We start from the raw sequence: 22,739 nt of genomic DNA, 5'->3' as shown, positions 1-22,739 counted from the left end.
TGAGTTTGTTCAGCCGACTTTATTGAGAAGCTGCTGTGTTCCAGACACTGTGGCAAGGCCAAAGGGTGGGGAGGGACAGAACCCCCTTGGCTTGGTTAAAGTGGCCTCCCTTGGGCACCAAATATAAAGTTATCATAGAGTCTGCAATGCTCCAGCCTGAACAAAAGCTTCGCAGACAGAGCTATCTCTGGTCCAGCTGGGGCCGAGGGGTGAGGGTGTCATCTCTGGGTGTGAATGGAGGCTTTTCTCCAACCCCACCAGGAGAGCCCTCAGCTGCCCTGCCTGCCCTCTCACGGGCACAGCTGGCCTCGATGGGGTCCTCAAAAGGGGTAAAAGATATGTTGCCTGGGAAGCAGATAGGATAAGGCCTGGGCACTAGCACCTGGGCCATGGGCAAATCAGTTTTGGAGATGTTGTTTCCTCATCTGTTTAGTGGGGATTAAAAACCCTAACCACTTGTTAGAATTGAATGAAATCCTATCCTGGCCCATTGCTGGCACCTGGTAGTTGCTCTGAGAGTGGCAGCTGCATCCCACTGGGAGATTCAGGGAAGAAGTGGAACAAGAGCCCTGCCCAGGGAGAGGGGAGGGCTGGGTCCCCGCCCAAACATACTGCACCAGCTCAAAGACCTTGGGCACAACAGACAACCTCCCTAACTGTCCATTTTTCCATTGGTGAAAGAGGCCCCAGGCCCACCATTTATGCTTACAGTTACTTCAGATCTACTGAGTGCCCACTGTTTGTAACACTAGGAACTAAGGGGGTGCAGGTGCAGTGCATGGCATGGTTCCTGTCCCCTGGACTCTCCACCCCAGGAGGCAGGACAGTCAAGGAGGGTGGGCACAAGGTGGGTGAATTGGCAGGGTGAGTGAGGGCATGCACCGGGCCCCGCTGACAGGTGGGTGCAGAACAGGGGCAGACAGCAGGAGAAGGCATGTGGGTGGAGGAAACGAGGAGCCGAGGCTTAGGCGGGAGTGGAGGCATTCCCTCTGTGTACACAGTGTATTAGAAATTGCCTGTAAAGACCTAGTGAACTCAGGGCTCTTTGAAAGCTCTTTCCCAGTGAACGTGCCTGCACGCGTGTGAAGGCTTCCTCAAGACTCAGAGCTCAGTGGAACCTAGAACGCACCTAATGGCAATGTCTAGGCCCCCTCACTGTACGTATGACAAAGGTTTCTGATTCTGATGTGCTCTTTTTCACACATCTAACATTCAAGAGGACTTAAAAATACATATTTATCTGGGGCTGTTCCTCCTGGGGACGGAGGACCCATGGCCACAGCGCCCAAAAAACAGTCATCAATGTGCTCAGAGCAGCTCAGTGCCAGCAGCCTCAGTAGGCGTGGGCAGGGGACATGCTGGTTCCCAGATTAGATCATTTCCCTGAGAGATTCCCCTAGGAAACGAGTAGTGTGCTCACTCCGCGGGGAGGGATGATGCTTTTCCATGGAAGCCTCTGCACTAACTCTCTCTCCCGTCCCTTCTCTGTGTAGCCTGGGGATGGAGACAGTCCTTCAGCCTGAAGGCACCTCCACCCCCTAAACTCTGTCCTTTCTCTCGACTCCATCGGGAGCAGTCATTCCTGCCTGTCATTACTTCTCCTTGTCCTGTCCTTTCTGGCTTATTCTCCAGCTACACGTGTGTGTATACACCCATGCACACACACACACACACACACACACACACACACACACACACACACATGCCAGGCTCCCCCAGTGGGCCGTGTCTTGACCTACATGAGGCTGGGGGAGCCAAGGATTTGAGACTCCATCCAGAGCAAGGTTCCATCTGCTCCTTTCAGAGGAAAAGGTGGTGGGATAATGACCAATTAGCAGAGAGACAGGAAGTCACATCCAGAAGGGTAGGCATTTTGTGAAGAATAAGCTGCCGACGGGTGATGAGAGAAGCTGGAAAACAGGGTGGTCTTTTGCAAGAGTGAAGAGAAGGGACTTGTCCCTCTCCTGGGGAGACCCAGGTTCGGGCAAGGTCTAAAGCACCAGGAGGGCTTCAGGGCCCGAGGTGCCGCCCCCACCATGATCGTGTCTGTGCTTAGTGCTGAGCCATGATGGAGCAGGCGGGAGGATGCTACACCTCACTTTCGTAAGTGGCTTGAAGCTGAGGGGCACTTGTGTTGGACCCTTGTGTGGGAGGGGCAGGGGGAATGGCCCCAGTCCAGGAAGCCAATCTGATAAACCCGCAGACAGATCTGCGCCCTCTTGGGGAACCCCAGTGCTCCAAAGGGAGATGGATTTGGAATGAATCCAGAGGAGGGGCACGCAGACTCAGAACACCCTGACTGTCAAGGTTTCTAGACCACCTGCTCCAGCTTCCTCACTTCTGCAAGGGGAGACTGAGGCCCAGAGGGTGTTTGATTCAAGGTTCAGTCAGTCAGTGGTGGAACCAGGGGAGAACTCAGGCTCCTGATGCCCAACCCGTTCTACTTACCCTGGCAGTCCTAGCTCTCAGCAGGAGGGCTCTGTGTCCCATGTCCCTTCTCTGAGTCAAGCCTGCTATCCCAAAGCCAGGAGTCCATGCTTTGGCCTTTCACCACAACAGTGGCCCTTCAGCCAAGTCTCTCCACCAAAGGGCCATCACTCCCATTCCTATCAGATCCTAGGGAGAGACAAGCTTTGGTCACCAAGGCCACATGGCCGTATACTCAAGGGGTCAGGGCACACAGCCTGGCCTCTACAACTTTTGAAATGAGGTCTGAAAGAAGCCATGGCTCCCCCTGCCCACCAGCTCTAAATCTCCCTGCTGAGACTTGAGCAGTACCGTCCAGCAAAGGGGCAGGGATGGGCTTTCTTGGAAAGGTGACCACATTGCCTGGACCCCCACCAAAGCATCTGTCCCTCTGATATCTGGGTGTGCCCAGAGGCTGCAGCCAAGGAAGCAGGGCGCCAGGGCCAGGTCTCCACGGTTCAGGCAAGGAGAGAATGAGCTGGGTCTGGATACTGCAGAGCTTCAGGTGGCAGTTTTCTGCAGTCCTTCCCTTTGGCCTGGGTATGCAAAATAGGATCCTTTTTGCCTGGAGAGTTCCCTTTCCAAATGTGCTTGGATCTGGCCATCATTTAGATGAGCTTGTATTCCCCCACACTGCCTGGCCTCCAATTCTAAATTGTTTGCAAAGACTCAAGACAGATGCTCGCGTGCCTACAACTGGAAGCTGGCTGTGTGTTTGCCCAAGAGAATCTTACTGACATGTGCAGGGTCTGGGCCTTAAGTGGCAAAGAGCAGAACCCTCTAGTTGTACAGATGGGGAAACTGAGGCCAAGAGAAGCATGAACACACAGTCAAATTAGTAACAAAGCCGATGATTAGAACCCAGATCAACTTACCCTAGTCCATCTTTCTCTTGGCTTCACTTAGGGCTCTAGTAGCTTGCAGACATGTCTGCTGGCCCACCCAAGTGGCTGTAGACACTACCTGCGGACAAGCCATGTTTTATCTGATTTGGTGTCCCCACACTACTCAGCACGGAACCCAGCATCATAGACTCAAATAGACTTTTATTGAATTGAAGGGCTAAAGAGGAGGGTTATACAGAAAGAGTAGTGGTGAATAAAGATGGACATTAAGAAAATCTGGTGAACTTGGACGAAGCCCCACCCATCTCCTAGCCTTTGTTCTCACTTAAAACAACAAGGGTCATAAACCCATAAAGTGATTCTCAAACTCTGTTCCAGGATACCCTCAGGTTCCAAGGACGTGTCTTAGGACTGTAACTGCGAGTAGGGAGCTACTCCTTGTTCCCTACCACTAACCCCAACCTCAACTTCTTGTCTCTGCTTTTTATGTATATATGATGTTCAAAAAATTTGAGATTTACTGCAGAAGAACAACATTTGTAGATGGCTAGACTCTTTGATCTCTAAGATCCCTACTTGCTCTTAAAAGTAAAATCCTGATAAGTTACCTTTTCTCTGATAACATATTTTGCTGCATACCACCTTTGACCCAGTGGTAAATTGTCTGGAGGTTGGGGTTTATGTCCCCTGGCAATTGCAAGAAGAGAAAATGAGGCACAGGGGGGTGCCCATGAGCTATGGAAGCTCTGTCGCTGCCCAGAACCTACTCTGAAGCCCAGAATCAATGCAGGAGTTCTGTCTGTATGTCTGCTGTCCCTGCGTATGTCATTCTGTGTCCTGACGAGGCAGGACTGCCCAGCTCTAAGGTTTTGTGCATGGCTTAGGTAGGAGAGGTCATGAAGCTCCCTGGCAGGCCGGGTTCAGGCCTAGCCCCACCTCACACTGGGCTTCTCCAAGAGCTCTTGAGAAGAGAATGATTGAGTTGCTACCCCAGAAACCATGAGTCCCCAAAGATCTTCAGCCTCCTTCTCCTTATGGCTTTGTCTAATCACTCTATTTTTCTTCCTGTTCCCTGCCCGTCCATCATTTAAAAGTGAGACCAAATCAGTAACCAATTGCTATAATAATGCTGTATAACAAATACCCCCAAATCTGAGTGACACACAATAATTGCTTAGTTCACATGTCTGGGGTCAGCTGGGTGACCTAAGCTCAGCTCAGCTGAGTGATTCTGCCAGTCCCCCAGGGCTTCCTCACGCAGCTGGGGGACGGCTGGTCTCCACCGGGCTTGGCTAGGGCAGCTCAGCTCCAAATGTCTCTCATTCTTGCCCTGCGATCAGTGGGCTAGCCTGAGCGAACAGCTGTCACACCGATGGCAGAGTGCAAGTGAGCAGCAGAAGACAGGATACCCTAGGACCTCAGCTAGGAATCATCATCTCTGCCTCATACGGCCCAGCCCAAAGTCAAGCGGGGACCTTAACAGTGTTTGTTTTTGTTGTTAGGCAGAGCTGAATTGGCCTCTTTTTTTTTTTAAATCTCTAATACCACTTAAAATTTAATCATATGATTTTTCAAAAAGAAAAGGATATTAATAAAATTCAGCAGTATTAACAAGCTTTTAAAGTACTTACCACATGCCCTGCCTGTCATTCTCTGAAATTGTGTAGCTTTGTTTTTTTTTTGTTTGTTTTTTGTTTGTTTTTTGTTTGTTTTTTTTATTTTTTATTATTAATCTACAATTACATGAAGGGCATTATGTTTACTAGGCTCTCCCCTACCCCATGTTCCCCCACAAGCCCCAGTACAGTCTGAATTTGCTTCTTTAGTTAACTGAGCGCCTGCTGTGTTCCAAACCCCATAGTGGGAATGAAGAGATAAATGAAACCTGGAGTCTTGGGATGGGGAGGTGTATGGAATTCACTCCACTCGGCACACAGGTGTAACCCTGACACTTAAAAATTCACTAAACGCCTGCACAAGGGCAGGTGCAGGAGGTGCTGCCCAAGATAAGCTCACAGGCCAGTGTGATTTCCCTGTCACCAAGCTACCCACAGGAAACGGACTGCACACTTCCCCCACCCACCAGGGGGCACCCAAGGGCAGGGCCAGACCCTCACCCTCCGGAGCGCTTCCTGGGGAAGTGCATGGTTACCTGGTCTCCTATGAGTACAGCAGGCTCCCAGGGCAGGGTCTCCCCTTCTCCCCAGAGTCCAAGGGCACCCCAAGCTGGGACCACCTCTTCCCTCAACTAAATAGAAGCTTCTGTGATCAGGGGTTTACCTGCTCTAGCCAGCAGGCTCTGAGGGCATGGGGCCCAGGACTGGTAAGTTTTTCAGAAGGAGTGGGCAGGAGGAGACAAGCCTTGGTGGGACCACTACAGTGAGGAGCGTAAGTGGCTGAGAAGGGGGGAAGGCTTGGTGTTGGCAGGCAGCATGGGGCAAGACTGAAGTGGCCTCACAGTGCACATTACAGGCCTATCATAGGCACTTAGACTAGGGCCCTCAGGCCTCAACAGCAATGCCCCCAACCCAGGATTGCAAACTTAGGTGCCTGTCATTCACACAGTGGCCTCGGGCACAAGGATGAGAGGGCTGGCATCAGGGCTGACGCATGAACCACCATGCTGTTGCTATTTGCCTGGGCAGAAGGGATGGCAGTGCAGATGATTCAAAACAGCCACGCCTCTAACACTCATTTCTGTCTCACTTTGGAAGGTGTCACTCTGTTTCCCATAGCAGCAGGAAGTCCACTTCACCATTTCTTTTTGTTTAGGCCAGTTTCAGGGTCTTTTCTCCCCACTACTACCGTCTGTGATTTGCTTTTAGACGTGAAGATTCTTGGGGCCCAAGTAAAACTGGAAAGAGAGAGATAATACCGGAGAATTTTGGTAATCTTTCAGCCTCCCTCTCCCCCATCCCAGCTCCCACCATCCAAGGGAAATGCAAGCTCTTGCTTACACAGGTGGTCGGCATCCCAGAGCAGGGCCCAAAGAATGAGCAGAAGCCCGAGTCTGGGCAGACGGCGGGCTGCTGAGATGCTCCTCTCAGGTGCCACAGAGTGGCTTCCTCTTGTTGTCACTTCATGCAGATTTTCAAGGCCCTTGGGACTCTGGCTGCATCTTTCTGGCACACCCAGTCCCTCCCTGTATTCCACCTGTTCTGATCAGGGATTCCCTCATCTAGCAAGCAGGATGTGAGGGCATGGGGCCTGGGATTAGTGAGTTTTTAAAGGTGGGGGTGGGGGGAGGAGGAGACAAGCCTTGGTGGGACCACTACAGTGAGGAGCAGAAGTGGCTGAGAAGGGGGAGGAGGCTTGATAGTGGCAGGCAGCATGGGGCAGGAAGCCTCAGAGAACATCCCTGCCACTTTCTAGCTGTGTGACCTTGGTCACTTGCCTGCCTTCATGTGTCTCCATTTCCTTGCCTGTATCATGAGAAGAATAATACACTTAACTTCAAAAGATTGTTTTGAGGATTACATAAATTTAGAACAGTGCTTGGTACCCAGTGAGGGCTCCGTACACATACGCTGAAATTCTTCTTGTTATCTAAACAGTAGAAGACTGTCAGTACCTCCGTCAGAGTGCTAGAAGGTGCACTAAGTGGGCAGATGCCGACAGGCACTGGTTCTGAGAACAGATTCTCAGAAGCCAAGTCTCGCTCTATCTTCTGGGCAGAGGACAAAAGACCAAAAGCCACTCCTGGATGTTGCCCTGAACAGTGGATAGCTGGATCAGAAAACAAGGCAGACGCGGAAACTGGTGTAATCCAAGGGGAGAGGACGGAAGCTACGAGCAACCCAGAGGGAGGACCCTGGGATAGCAAAGGTGTCATCAGGGCTGGGCCTTGACACTGGAGAAGGGAAAGAAAGGCCTCCAGCAAGAGTGAACAGATGAGCAGAGGCACTGAGGCACTCGGGGAATGGGGAATCTTGATTCAGTTGAATTCTACCGAGATCTATGGAGCACTTCCCTGTACCAGGGACTGCCACGGGTTAGTGACCGCATTCAGTCTTGTCACCCAACCTTCGAGGTAGATGTTATTATTCCCATTTTATAGATGCGCAAACTGAGAACCAGGAAGAAGTAACTGACCCAGGCCCACCCATTAGTGAATGAATGCTGGAACCAGGCCTCTAACAAGCTCTCCCTGAACTCAAAGGCTATGTTTCCTCCATGCACAGCCTCACCCTCGAGGAGCCTTCTGCAGGAGGGCAGGAGGGCAGGAGGAACCATGCAATTCCAGGTACCTCTGCCTAGTCAGGCTGTCCTCCTCTCCTCCCCTGGCCCCACATTCCCTGGAATTCATGCCTGCCACCTTTGGATGCCCTCATCGATTCCTGTGCATCCCCCTTCAAAGCTGAGGCCACACCTCCAGAAGCTTCCTGACCGCCCCACCCCAAGCAGTCCTGTGTTCTCTAGCAGCCATGGCTCCCTGGTTACAGGATTGCACTGACTCTCCATGCTGTTTCCATGGACAGTCTCCCAAGCTGGTAGGGTCCCTACTCTCTCCTTTCAGTGTTCAGGACCCACCCCTGAACTCAGTGCTGGATCCAGCAGTGATTAAGCAGGCCCCATCTTGCCCTCGGGGAGCTGCTGTCCTGACAGGAAGACAGGAGTGATCAAACAAGCACACCCATGGCTGTGAGTGCTGACTGTGACAAGGCAAGGTTGAGTCAGCGGTCACCTGTTATGGACAAATGAAAGCTGAGATGTTAGGCAAGACCTGGTGTGACCAGGAGCCAGGAAGGCTTCCTAGGAGGAGGTAAAGGATGTGACATTTGTCTGAGATTTTAAGGTGATGAGAAGTCCAACAGAGAGGCTCTGACAGAGAAAACAGCATGTGCAAAGGACCCAAGGTGGGAGGAAGCAAGGTGCATCTGGGAAGCAGAAAGCGGAGACTGGTGGCTGGACCCCAGGGAGCCACAGGAAAATTCAGGGACAAGGCTGGGGAGGTGCAGAGGGCCTTGGGGCTGTGTGGAGGATTTTTGGACAGGGCTGGGGTTGGGGGGAAGCAGTGAAATGGACCAACAGAGTGTGGACATTTAGCAGACATTCCTTAAGCTAGGCTGTGCCCTCCCCGTGGAGCTGTTGAGTTGATGGTAGCTCTAGACATGCATTGGCCATCGTGCCTCAGCATTTGGGACTGTGCCTGCCCCGCCTGGTGATCAGACGGTGGCCTTCACCATAGCCTGGAGTGATGGGGTTTGAGAACTGTGAGCCCCAAGTGATGCTCAAGCTCCTACTGTGGTTTCAGTGCCTTCTTGGAACTGACTGGTGTTTTTTAAAAAGACAGATAAGATTCTGAGACAGGGAGCAGCAGCTGTTTTAACTTTGGCACAGTCCACAGGAAAGCAGCCCAAACTGTGGGGTTTTCCCCCTCTGTCACCAATATCAAGGGTAAAGAAGTGGCAAGATGCCCAACCAAGCTCCCGTTGTCTCTGCAATTGTCCTGATGATTCACATCAAAAACAACTTTATTTTGTTTTGTTGGTATTTGGGGTTCATAAATCTCTGAGAAGAGTGCCTTCCCCAAGCACAACAGCCATCCGCCATCTGAGGAGCAGGCCAGAGATCATATCAGGAGCCGAAGTCAAAAGCGTCAGACTTGACATCAGTTTAAAGAAATCCATTTTCCAGTGGTTCCGTTTGGTCAGAAGCAAATGTGATTCTGGGGAAGAAACCAGCACTTTGTAACTGAATGCTCCAGCCTGAAGACTTTTGTCTTCTGCCCTGGAGGGTAGGCCTCCGTCTCTGAAAAGAATATTCCTCCTCCTAGTGGGTCCTTCTTCTAAGCTGCTCTCCCAGCAGTAACATATCACCCTAGCGCTCTGAGCTATTTGATCATGGACTTGCCCTAATCTCCTCCCAGCTGAGAGATTGGGGGCAAATTATTTAGCCTCCCAGAGCTATGATAATATCCATCCCCCAGGGCTGGTGTGAGACGTAACTGATTCATATAAAATTAAGTTAGATACCCAGAATAGTGCGTGGAATATATCAGTGCTCACTAAGTCCTCTTTCCTCCTCCTTTTCCTCAATGAGGGAAGAGAAAGTCCCAGCCAAATGTAGATCTTGGTCTCTAACCATTCAGTCAACCAATATCTGTGGCCACTCACCAAGAGCTAGGTCATTATTGGGGCACTAAAGATCCCACAGTGAGGATGTAGCAGTGTCTCATGGCACTTAGCACAAGAATGTTACAGAGTATCGGCCACGTGACAATACACAGACGAGTATATACTATGTTTGTGATGAGTGCTATGAAGAAGGGGATAGAGGGTGACAGGGTGGCTTGGTGATGGATAAGTGGCACTGAAACAGAGACCCTAATGACTTAAGGTGATGAGCCATGCAGATAACTGGGAAAGGAGTGTTCCAGGCAGAGGTGACAGCCAGGGCAAAGATGCCCAGCAGGGAATGGGCCTGACACTGTCTGGGAACCGCAAGGGGGCCCGTGTGGCTGGAGCAGAAGGATGGAGGGGGAGGACAGGAAATGAGGGGGATGAGAGAACAGGGTGGATCTTGCAGGGCCTTGCAAGTAAGGAGTTTGCCTTTTGACAGTGAGTGGAGTGGGAAACTGATGGACAGTGTGGAGCTCCAACACAGCCTCCAGTAAGAAGTTTGGAAGGATCCCTCTGCCTGTGTTTGCACAAGAAACGCTGATGGTGGGAAGGCTCCAAAGACACAATTTATGGCTGTGTCTTCACTGACCCTCACCCTCTTACAGACCTGGAAATGGGGGGTGGGTTCTGGCAACCAGAATATGCCTTCCTCTTGTTCAGGGCCACATCCTCCTGGGGTCACATACAGAAGGGGGAGGACAGGGACCATCAGGGGCATCTCCAAGGGGTGCCAGGGATCCAGATAAAATGTTGCTCCACCCTCAGGGAATGTGCATGGCTTGTGCCTGTTTGTTCATGTGTGGGTAAATGTGTATGCACACGTGTGTGTGTGCATGCACATCTATGTGTGTGAGTGCCTGGATGTACACGTGTATATGCATGCATGTGCCTGTGTGCACACCTGTGTGAGTATGTATGTTCATTACTGGGACAGATTTGGAGAGTGAGTTCCTCATCCACAACTCCACTTCTTTGCCTCCTCTCTGTTCACCTACCAGCTCTGCACAGGTGACACTGGCATCTCTCTCCTCCATGACATGCCCTCACTGGCCAAGGACCAATGCTCCTTGATCCCTCTGTATCACCCAAGCAGGGTCCTCTTACCCAAAGCTGCCTGCTGATAACCAGGCTGATAAGTCCATTCATGGTCTGGGCCTTGTAATAAGGCACTAATGAGCTAAGTATGCCTCTTCCCCACCCTTCTCTGAACCAGACACTAAATTCATGTGGCTGATTAGGATCCATGAAGACCGGGTTGGCAGCTACAGAGCCACCTGCAGCTCAGTTCCTCTCCTGCATCCACGGCAGGTAGTGCTCATTGATCGCAGTGGTCTTCCCACTGGACCCAGACTTGACCTCAGAATCTTTCTTACCTCAGTGCTCCAGGCAGCGCTAACACAGCTGACATGGATAAGTGAGGAAACACCTATCTAACATCCCTGCTCTAAGGTGTTCCAGTTTTACCTCTGAGCACTCTAATACTATGACTTGAATGATGGAACTTTTGGCCACTGTATCTATTTGCCGAGCAAAAAAAGTATGTAAGAAACCAATTGTTCCTGGACAAGGTGCCTTATTCAAGTCTGTGCCCCAGGGCATCACCCGTGAATGCTCAGGCCCGAGGGTCAGTGCCCAGGGGAAGGGCAGTGGGATGCTCAGGTTACAAGCTCCAGCTTCTGAGTCCCTCCCCAGCAGGCTCTGGAACCCCAGAGGTCACCTCTCTGACCCTTGGCTTTCCATTTGCTATCCACCTCACAGGGTTGTCGTGGAGAGTGAATGCTAAGGAAGGGAATGTTCTTTGAAATGGATAAAGTGCCCACACATGAAAGGGTGACAAAATTACATCTGCTCTATTCTGTGCTGCAGATACAGTGTTCACTTATCTGAAAGTTTTGGCTCCTGGTAGGATCCTACCACTTAAATCCCATGGGTCCCAAGTTTGGTGGCCCTACTAGTCGTGACATGCAGTGAGGCCAGATACACCCTAAAAATGCCGCACAGAGGGAAGGAGTCACAGAGCAAGCATCTGGGTCCTAGTGCAGCCCCGGACCCGCTGTGTACCGCTAGACAAGCCTCTTGGCCTCTCTGGGCCGAAACCCCCTCTGCCAAATGTAGATGTAGATGCGTGTTGATGCTCCCGAGATCCCGTGAAGGTCAGTGATGCCAGATGTGAGCAGGCCCAGAAAGATCAGCCGCCATGCAAATGTCAGTTCTTATTTCTTATGATTTGGCACAAGAATGACAAAGGAGTGCGTTCGGCTCAGCACCGAGGCTCCTCACCAGGTGGAGCCCAGTCATAGACAGTGACCGACCCCGATGGGGAAGACCTCGGGGGCCAGGCTGAAAGTTACAGCAGGACTTTCGTTCTGCGTCAGCTCAGCGGCCCCGCTAGGCAGGGGCCGAGCTGAAGCCGGCAGAGCTTTGCGATTTGTTCGCCAGTAGCTGGAGCCATGGCCGCTAGGGCCCCGGGCGTGGGGGTGGCGGTGAGAAGCCAGTTCCCTGACGCCCCACAGTCAAGACCCTCCCAGGTAGGTGACCTGATGGCGGCGCGCATCACGCCCCCGGGGCCCTGATCTCCACCTGCCTGACTCCCTCTTCTCCCCACCTCAGGGTTCACGGACACCTTCAACATGGACACCAGGAAGCCCCGCGTCATCCCTGGCTCCAGGGCCGCCTTCTTTGGCTACACGGTGCAGCAGCATGACATCGGGGGCAGGAAGTGGTGAGTGAGAGCCGCCGCGCCACCCCCGCTCCCGCCACCGGCCCCTCCGTCGGCTGTCCAGCCTGGCCCTCACTTGCAGACGCCCCTTCCCAGTGCCTCTTGTCCCAGCAGGTCAGAGGCCGCACGGGATCTGCCCCTACGGTGAAACCTGCAGCCCTCCCTTTCCTAGGCCTTCCGTCTTCTGGTCTGAGAACTGGGAATGTGCACCCCTCCTCCGGTGACGTGTCGTGGCCGGGCGCAGGCCCCCGAGCGGTGTATTAGCCCTCCCGTCCCCGCCCAGGGCCTGGGGGCGCCTCATCAGCCCCAGGGCTGTCGGGGTCTTCGGGGGCTGGATGTGGGTGTGCGCGTGAGCTTAAACGCAGGCAGCGGAGCGACCAAGGGCCTCCGGCACAAGACTGGGTGGAGGGAGAGGGCGGGAAAGACCCCACGGACCCCTCTGGGGCGGGCGCAATCAGGAGGGAAGGATCCGCCTCCAATTTTTAAAAATAACTTTATTGGGTTATGGTTTACATACCGTATAATGCACTCATTTCAAGAGCACGATTCAATGACTTGTTCAAGTACATTTACGGATGTGCACCCATCACTGCAAATCTGTTTTAGAACATGTTCATCACCCAGTAAGTTCATCACCCAGTAAGATCTCTCACGCCCGGTACTGTAAATTGCCTTCTCCGCCTGAAGGGTTTTGCAGACAGCAGGCAAGCCTGCCTGCCTTCCCGCGGTGGGAAGTTCGGCGTCTGCACTGCCGCCTCCGGAGGCTTTGCCCAATCAGGCGACGGCACCAACGCTGGCGAGAAATGTCCTACCCTGTCCTCTTCTCAGCCTGGCCTCTGCCTACCCTCCCCAGCCTCTACTTCCGCCTCCCCACCTCCTTTCTTGTGCTCCACACTCGGAGCCCGATTGCGTTTTATTCCGGGTCTCCTGTACACGTGCTCTTCCCTCCTCCCCTGATAGACTCTCCTACCTTCCCCACTCACCCTACCCCACCATTCCAATCTCGCTAATTCTCTCACATACTTTTTTTTTTTTAAATAAAGAAGTATCTTATCTATTATCTTTCTATGGAGATACAACTTGATACAATAAAGTGTAGACATCTTCAGTGTGCAGGTCAGTGGCCTTCACGTATATGTATGCCCCTGTAATCGCCTTCCAGAACATGGTACAGAACGTTTCCAGCGCCCCCCCCACCCAGAGAGCCCCTTTGTTCCCCCTGGCCAGTCAGTGCCCCTCTAGATGATCGCTATTCTGACCCCGATCACTACAGACTTACCTGTTTTGAACTTCAAATACGTATTGTACAGTAAATACTCAGTTGTACCGAACCTGTTTCACCCAACATTATATCTTTGAGGTTTAACATACTGTTGAATGTGTCAAACTTCATGTTTCACTGATATAATATTCCACTGTAGCAATATATCACAATTTATTTCTTCTGTGTTATTATTGATGGATATTTGAACTGTTTCCTTTTGATTTTTGGGGGGTTTTTTTGGCTCTTTATAATAGAGATGCTGTTAATATTCTTATACATGTCTTTTGGTGGACATATGCACTCATTTTTACTGGGTATATACACAGGAGTAAAATTGCTAAGTTAAAGGGGACATAGATGTTTAGCTTTAGTAGGATCTGCTGAGTATTTTTTTTCCAAAATGGATTACCAATTTAAACACACTCTGGTGACACAAGAAATTTAGTTGCTCCACATCCTCACACTTGGTATTATCAATCTTTTTAATTTTAGCCATTCTGGAGGTGTGGAGTGGTATCTCACTGTGAGTTTAATTTGCATTTCTCTAATGATGTTTCTCTAATGTTGAGTAACTTTTTGTAAATTTATTGGCCATTTTGGTATCCCATTTTGTGAAGTGTCTAATTTGAGTCTTTTGCCCACTTTTTAGGTTGTGTTATATCTTTTTCTTATTGATGTATAGGACTTTAAAATATATATTCTGTATGCAAATCCTTTGTCAGAAAGAAGCATTGCAAAGAACTTCCCCCAATCTGTGGCTTGCCTTTCCATTCTCTTAATGGTATCTTTTTATGAACAAAAGTTCTTAACTTTAATAAAGTCTAATTTATCAATCTTTCTGTTAACATTTTTTTTTGCATGTGTCCCATTTAAGAAATCATTGCCTTTCCCAAGATCATCCTCTGTTTTCTTCTAGAAATTTGATATTTTTGTTTCCTCATTTAGGTCAATGATTCACCTCAAATTAATTTTTGTGAAGTGTGAGATAAGGTTGAAGGTTTTGCTGGGGATTTTTCCATATGCATAACCAGTTGATCAGGCACCATTTGTTAAAAGACTCTTTTCTCCACTGAATTGTAATATAATATTTGTCAAAAATCAGGTGACCATATATGTGTGGGTCTGTGTCTAGCTTCTACTCTATCCCATTTATCTATTAATCTAAACTTGCCTTGGTTTTAAAGACTTGAAGTCACGTAGTTTGAGCTCTCCATTTCTGTTCTCCTTTTACAAGTTTTGGCTATGCTAGATCCTTTATATTTCCTTATGAATTTTAGATTCAGCTTGCCAATTTCTCCTAATTAAATGCTGGGATTTCTGGGATTACGTTGAGTTTATAGATAAATCTTGGAAGAAAAGAAACCTTAATAATACTGAGTCTTCTAATCCATGAACATCTATATCCCTCAGTTTATTTAGAGTTTTTTCCCATTTATTTAGTTTAAAAATTTTTTTCTCTCAATACTGCTTTGAAATTTTTGTGTAAAATTCTTGCATATTTTTTATCACATTAAATTCCTAGGTATTTTATGCTAATTTCACTGTCCAATCTTTTAGCTAATATAGGAAAATACAATTAATTTTCTGTATATTTAAACAGCAATTTTACTAAATTAATTTATTATTTCTAATAGTTTGAATATAGACTCTTGAATTTACTATGTCTATAAGCAGATAATCTGGAATAGTGAGTTTTATTTCTTCTTTTCCAATATTCATAGCTTTTATTTCTTTTTCTTCTCTTTTACAGTAGCCAGGACCTTCAGTACAAAGTTGACTAGAAGTTAGGATACTAAACATGCTTTTATTATGTCCCTTATTAGAGGGAAAACTTTACATAGTTTAGAATTAAATAAGAAGTTAACTTTTTATAGATATCCTCAAATTAAGGAAGTTTTCTTCTATGCCTAGTTTTCTGAGCAGCATGTGTGTGTGTGTGTGTGTGTGAATAGTTATTGAATTTTACCAGATGCTTTTTCTGCAAATTGAGATGTTATATGGCTCTTTATTCTATTAATATGGTTAATTAGACTCATTGATTGATTTTGAGTATTAAGCCAACTTTACATTCCTGGTATAAATTTTACTTGGTCACTATGTATTCATATATATATGTGATATATATGTTGGATTCTATTCATTAATATATTCTCAGGAATTTTGTTTCTACGTACGTGAGTTATATGACACAGCTGCACATCCAATATATTAATTATAGGTATTTTATTTTGCAGTTCCTGAATTCCATTTGATTCTCTTTCTACAGACTCTAATTCTATTAAAATAATCTATCTTTCTCCCATTTGTCCTTCTTTTACTCTTTTTTTTTTAACATATTAATCATAGTTATTTTGAAGTCCTTCTTGGCTAACTCCACTATCTGGATCATCTCTGAGTCTGCTTCTAGTGACTATTTTATCTTATGGTTCTCAGTCACTTTTCCCTGATTTTTTGCCTCTTCAGTAATTTTTTTTTATTCTGTGCTGAACATTGTGAATGGTACACCATAAAAGCTAAGATTATGCTTCCTTCCTTTAAAGATTGCTACATTTTATTCTGATAGGCAATTAAAATACTGGTGAAACCACCTAGATCTTACTGCCACTTGGTTAGGGAAGGTACCATCTAGTTTTACCCTTGCTCTAGAGAGCAGTCTTCACTCCCAGGGCATGGATTTTCTGGGGTCTCAACTGAAAGCCCACAGTATTCACTAAAGTTTCTCTATTTTGACTGAGCGTGAACTCCAGCATCTCCCAAACACTGGGCGGCCTCTAAAATCTTTGCCACCAGTTGCTCTTCTCTGATAGATTTTCCAGAGTCTCATGCTGCACATGCATAGCTTAGGAGTCAGCCCAGGACCCTGAGGAAAAATTTTAGCTGAGTTTCAGGGCCTCTTTCTCTGTGGCTCTCTCCTTTCTGCCTGCCTCCACCAACTCCTAGTCATTTTTGCAGCTCCAGTTCCAATCCCTGTTTCCTCCAACCTGCAAGACTGCTGTTCTCTGGAATCTATTTCTCTGTGCAAGGAACATGCCCTACTAGAGAGATCTGCAGTGAATGTGGGTTTAGCCCCTATGCTTCCCTTTTCCCAGGTATTGAGTTCTCTGCCAGTTGTTGTCCAGTGCCTGAAAATAGTTGTTTCATATAGTTTATCTAGTTCTCATCTTTGTTTATAGTTGGGATTGAAAGTCCTCTTTCATATTCTTTTATCAACTTAGATGTCACTTCCTCTGAGAAACCTTCTGTGTCCATCCCTTTCCATCACTAGCTTCGTTGCCCCCATTGAATTCTGTATTTTCCTTTTCATAACATTAATCAAACTGGATAGTAATTGCCTATTGCATGATCTTCCTTCCTAAAATCAGGGTACAATCCCTGTCAATTAGTAGATGCTCAAAAGAACCTACTTTGAAAGACTGAATTAATGATTTGAACTTCTCTCAACCAACCCAAACATAAAATGCCCAACATCTGTGTTCTTTATGTGGTATGTAGGGTTAGAGATTAAATGGAATTGGCTTTTTCAAGATTGAACTTGTTTTGACCAATATTCCTTTATTAAGCTTCTCTTAATACATTTCACTAGACTGCGCAAAATATCCATATAAGACATGGTTTCACTCTCAAATAACTCCCAGACCAATTGAGGAGGTAACACTAATGTCCTTGAAATAATTAAAAAACAATGCAACACAAAATATGACCTGGTGTTAATTATGCTCATCTTTGTAAGGCCACTTTCTCCATGAAGGCTCTCTGGATCTTTCCCCTAGCCTAAAACGGCATTACCCTCCCCAAGTCCTCTCTCTGATGGCGCATATCACTTCCTGCCTTGTGTTGGAATCACAAAAACTCAGAACAGCAAAAACTCAGCCAGAGTTTGCAAGAAGAAATTCCTTTGCCTGGGGGAAGAAATTCTGGGGGAGCTTTATTGAAGAAAGGCATTGGAATGGGTGCTTGGGGGATGATGTAGATGAGCAGAAAGGTGTGCTGAGTTGACTTCTGGTCACTTTTGCTAACCACAGAGGCCTCATGGGAAAGAACTGGTGCTACAAAGCATTCCTAAATTGAACCCTAATGTGGGTAATGCATTAGTTCTTTAACAATGCTGTTGTGTACCAACCTTCCCAGATAACAAGTGTGCCTTTCCATTAAGCTCTTCCATATCTAAACCCAGAGGCCCACTGATGATAGAACTTGGGGTTGGCTCGAAAGATAATCCATGAGGAATAAATCCACACAAATTAGTGTCCTGCCTAGGCCCAAGGGGGTGCCTTCAGGCCCTGCCATTCTCCCTTTTCCCAACTCCTGGCTTCCCCAGCCTCTGGTTTGTGACCCTTTTCCTCAGGACTAGAGCAGTGCCTCGGGGTAGGCACAGACCCTCTGCCTCCACAGGTGCACGAAGGCACACTGGAGTGGCTCCTTACCGTAGGAAAATCTGGGCTTCGGAGCCACACACACCTGGGAAACCTTCCCTGTTCAGACCCTTTCCAAGCCATGGGAACTTAGCCCGTGACATCCACTTACCTGACCATAGTTTTTTCATCTGTAAAATGGACGTGATGAAAACTCCAAAGGGTTCTTATGAGGAAGAAATAGGAGATGGTGAAGTGTGGACAATGGGTAGATGCTGGGTAAGTTAGTTCCCTATGCTGGCCTATGCTGGCCAGGGAGATGTTTCAAGGCAAAGGCCCCTGGAGAATGTTGTTTGGGCAGAATAACAGATCTTACCCAAGTCCATCTCTCCTCATCAGGGACAGTGCCTTTGTTGCTGTGGAATTCTCACTGAGGAACATCCTAAGCTCTTTTCCTGGCTCAGGACCCCAGAGCAGGCTCCCAACACTGCAGTGCAAAAATGCCCTCTGCTATTTTCTTGGAACAAATAAAACCGGCACTATGACTCATTCTGGTGAAAGGCTAAATCACTACAGGAGCAAAGCCCCAGATGGGATGAAACCACCCAGTGCAGGAAAGAGAGGGAGAAGGAGAAAAAGAAAACTAGTCGTGGGGAAATCGTGGCCCAGGGCGCCTGGCCAAGCCTCCAAGCAGACCCTGGCAGGCAGCACATGGGTGAGGAGAAAGTGAGCCACAGAGGGCTGAAAGAATGGAAATCCAGAGAGCTGTCTTCCCGGGCAGGAGCTGGGACACCTCAGACCCTCAAACACACCAAGTGGCATTGAAAGCTGCCCAGGAGAGCCTGCAGAGGGATTCTGGGGCAGTGCCTGCGTTTGAGCTGCAGCCTGCAAAGGATTCCCAAGCCTCCTCGCATCTCCAGAGCTTTCCCCTTCTCACCTAGCCCCTCTCATCCTCTCTCTCTCTCTCTTTCTTTTTCCTACTTTTTTAATGCCAGAACAATACAGGAAAGGCCCGGGGCTTGAAGAGTATGTCAGTGAGGGCCCAGGTAACTTCTGACACACATATCGACTGGTCAGCCTGGGACAGAGCCCTAGAATGACCTTAGTGCTGAGCTCTGGGAGGCGGGGCCAACAGTGCATGCTTTGAGGGTAAAATCTCAGTCATGGAAACATGGAAAGGAAAGTTTCCTGGTTACCAACCTCCACGGAGGAAAATAGCTTTAATTTGAGTCAGTTCAGGGAAGCCAGAGGGATTTGCCAAGTCAGCATCTTCTCCACCCGCCGCCCCCTCCTGCCAGCAGCCAGCGGGCTCTTCTGCCTCCCTCCCTTGCCTGATGCCGATGCTGTTCGTTCTGTGGCCCCAGTGCCCTTCCTGGTTCCAGAGCAGGAGAGGGAAGGGGAGTTCCTCACGCGAAGTGGAGAAGAAACAAATGCTAAAACCCACTCCATCTTGAGAATGACTTTCTATAATTTCATAGGTTTGAGTTTTCATAATCGGTACTCGGTTTTCAATTGCTGCGTGGCACTTTTATCTGCAATTATCATAACTGACACTAGGGGGAGCAAGGCTGCCCGGGAATGGCGCCTCTCCATCCATCTAAGCTTTGCATGCATGGACGTCACTAACTCAGGGCAGCATGTGCTTCCAATCAGTTTAGGCTATAAAATTTAAACTACAGAATATGAAAAACAGAACTCCTTATTGAAAAACCACAAATTTGAATAAACATGTTTTAGGGTTATATTCGATTATAAAAACAAATCAATGTGCTGTGTATGCTTTCCTCACTAATCTTAACTATAATTAAACATTACTTAGCCTAACACTTGTCTTTTCCAGGCTTGGATAGAATACTTCCTTCTAACTTTTCTTGACTATTTCTCAAAGAATCAAGGGCTTATCAAGATTTCAGACTCTTTCAAATGGTTCTTCTCCTCCATGCAGCTGCAATACTCAGACACAGGGCCAATGGCAAAGGCTTGCTATTGACACAAGACCATCTTGATGAGGTTTTTGTTGAATTCCTAAATCCTCCCCATGTCCCTTCTTGAATCATTTTTTCCTGGTTTAGCTGTGATGAGTCACCCTGAGCCAATAACACAGGGAGAGAAAGTTGTAGAAAAATGGAAAAGGAAAGAGGACAAATGAAATGAATGAAAGCTGAAAGAAAGAAATGAGGGAAAGTGGACTGTGAGCCCCCAAGGGTGAGGCTGGCCTAGTATTCATCTTTGTGTTTTCAGTGCTTGCACAGGGCTAGAGAAAGAGGAGAATGGTTCTAGAAGCCTGGGTGTGACCCGAGGTAAATCTCAGAGAAGCTCAAAGCTTGATGTTCTTGTTATAAAGGGCCTGGGATCAATGGCACCATGTGGGAGAGGTTGAGATTTGCAATCCTTGTCTTTCCCCTGCAAAACCTGGAGGAGCCCAGCTAAAGCCAAGTCAGACACAGGGCAGGTGGCTGGTGGACAGTGGTCTGGCCCAACCCTGGTCACCTTGCTGTCCATGCCATCCCTTCGTCTATCCCTAACCACTGGGCCAATAATTGTGTAACTCAAGGAGGAGGATATTTCCAAAAATGTAATAACAGGCTTCATCCCTCAGAGGTTCAAGTGAGTCCACAGCTTCTTTGCTTCCTTATGGTTTCTTGAAATAAGAATGATTATATAAGAAGAGCCATTGCTCATCATCCAGAAAGGATTGGAGGGAAATAAATCTGAGCTTTGATCCACATGAAAAGCATTTCAAAGGATTCTGCACAGCTAGCGGCTCCTTGATGCACCTCGGGGCTCCCTGATGGAACACAGGGCTGGCTTTTGTGCACCCCGTGCTCCTATGCCCAGAGACAGGGAGAGGACCAGGAAGGAGAGTGAGGCCAAAGAGCAGCTGGTGACTTGAGTAAGTCACTTAGCTTCTCTTTGTTACAGTTTCCGCAGCTTCAGAATTGGACTGCTGTCTCTCTCACAAAGTTGTTCTGAGAATTAAGTCTATTAATGTCAGAGGAAGCACCCAGTACAATTCCTGACACATAATAAACTGCCCCAAGACATCCATTCAGGCATGCATTATTTTATTTGCTTGTTCATATAAAGTGAAGGCAGTGAATTCATTTAAAGCAGATGCATGCATGACGCAGTGTTTATTAACTGTTTCTTGATTGAGCATCTTGCCACCAATTCCCATGTGGCCTGCTTTCCATCATTTCAAAGCACGATGATCAACCTGATAATATAATCCAGGGATTCCCAAAGCTGGCAGAACAGAATTGCCTGTGAAAGCTAAAGAAAGAATACGGATTCCTCAGCCCAGTCCAAGACTTAGAAAATCTGATTCTGCAGACGTAGTAATCTATGCTTTAAAACATCCCCAGATAAGTCTAATGCCCAGCCAGTTTTTGGAACCATTGATTTAACTTTTTTGTGGGGCCTATGAGTCCTCATGGATTCATAGGTTAGCTCCCTTCCGGGCTTAGGTGGAGAGTGACCCACAAAGTCTGCATCCAAACAGGTACCCAATGATAGGAATTTAGAGACCCTAGAAACCAGGTGGGGGAACCTGATTGGGGGACAAGGCAATGATTGTCAGTCATGTAGGTATGAAACCATCTGTCTGCACTTCAGTCCAGTTCAGGCAGAGTTCTCTGGATAAATGAGGGGAGGTGGGGGGTAATTTGGGTCATCAGGGAGGCACGGGTGGGGAAGAGGAAGGGAGTTGAATGGCATGAGCCTGGCTGAGGATTACTGCACCTCGGCTCTGGAAAGGCAGGGACTTGTCTGTCTTGAGCCCACCAGGCCAACCTTCACCACGGAAGGGGCGTGAGAATACACACCAGGCCTCCACTGTCATTCCTCCCCACGCCCTCCAGTCCCTATTCAGCTGGGTGACACCCATTCACCTTGCACAGCTCCATCCAGGCTTCCAAGATGGCTAAGCAAGTCTGGTAGCCTGTCTGGTAGTGTCATCCTCCACACTGAAATCATCTCAGCCCCCACCACACCAAAGCTGTGGACCATGCCTCATTCGTCTTTCAGTCCACAGCACCCAGCACTCAGTAAGCACTCAAGAGCTATCTGTTTGAACTGAGCTTGTCCAAGCCTTTCATTTAGAGATGAGGAGACTGAGGCCCAGAGAAGGCAGGGGGCTCACCCAGGTCACTTAGCCCATCTGGGAGTAGATCAAAGTTAATCATAAACACATCAACAGGCCCAAGACCAAAAAGTATCTGTCCTTTCACCTCCAGGCCTTCTCTTTTTCCATGTTTCCCGAGCCATGTGGCTGGTGGAAAAAGCAGTGGGCACAGGCAAAATAATGAGGGTCCCGTTTCTGCCTCAGCCTCTATCCAGAAAATCCTGACATTCCCTGGGCTTTGCTTTCTTCTCCAGCCAGGTGAGAGCAACTCCCCCTGGTGTGGTCACCTCCCCTGGCCATGGACACCATGCAGTGAGCTCTTGGACACGCCTGCTATAGGAAAGTATCACCATCCTAATTATGAACCAAAGGGAACAGGCCTGCCCAGGATGGAAAGCAGGGAATTCCAAGGCTTATTTCCTTGCTACAAAGCAATCACTGAGGCACGTGCCAGACTGGCACGCATTCCGCTAAGAAATATCTATCCAATGAACTATTGCTAAGTTTGTGTTTCATTTTTAGAGGAAAAGAGTTGTTATAAAACTGGGGGTAAAAAACAAAACTCTGAACATGACTTGGAGAAACAAGCAAGTTTATCAGACATTTTGAAGAGAAGGGGGGATTTTGGTGCTGTGTGCCCAGCCTCTCTGGGTGGGAGACCAGACCTTCCTGGGGAAAGCCAGGCAAGGACACCCCAAGGTTGATGGTCCATCTGCAGATGGGACCCAGAAAAGCTCAGCCCAGTTCTGCTCCCAGCCACACTCCAAGAAGCAGAGTGAAGACTCAGCTTGTCTTTGCAAAATGAGTGGGTTCTCCATCTGTCCACTCATATAGTCACTCAACAAACA

The 22,739-nt window shown here is 48.2% G+C and overlaps 1 protein-coding gene across 1 annotated transcript in view; it reads left to right on the top strand.

The window, feature by feature from the left end:
* ITGA11 (integrin subunit alpha 11) overlaps positions 1-22,739 on the top strand; it is a 107,146-nt gene that overhangs the window by 16,472 nt on the left and 67,935 nt on the right. Inside the window, exon 2 of the mRNA XM_017666963.3 lies at positions 12,044-12,155. Coding sequence (XP_017522452.3) covers positions 12,044-12,155 — 112 coding nt within the window. The remainder of the gene's footprint in view (positions 1-12,043; positions 12,156-22,739) is intronic.

This window comes from Manis javanica, chromosome 8 (genome assembly GCF_040802235.1).
Source record: "Manis javanica isolate MJ-LG chromosome 8, MJ_LKY, whole genome shotgun sequence".
Taxonomy (NCBI): Eukaryota; Metazoa; Chordata; class Mammalia; order Pholidota; family Manidae; genus Manis; species Manis javanica.
The sequence above is the reverse complement of the archived record's forward strand: the minus strand, read 5'-3'. Positions and strand labels throughout refer to the sequence as shown.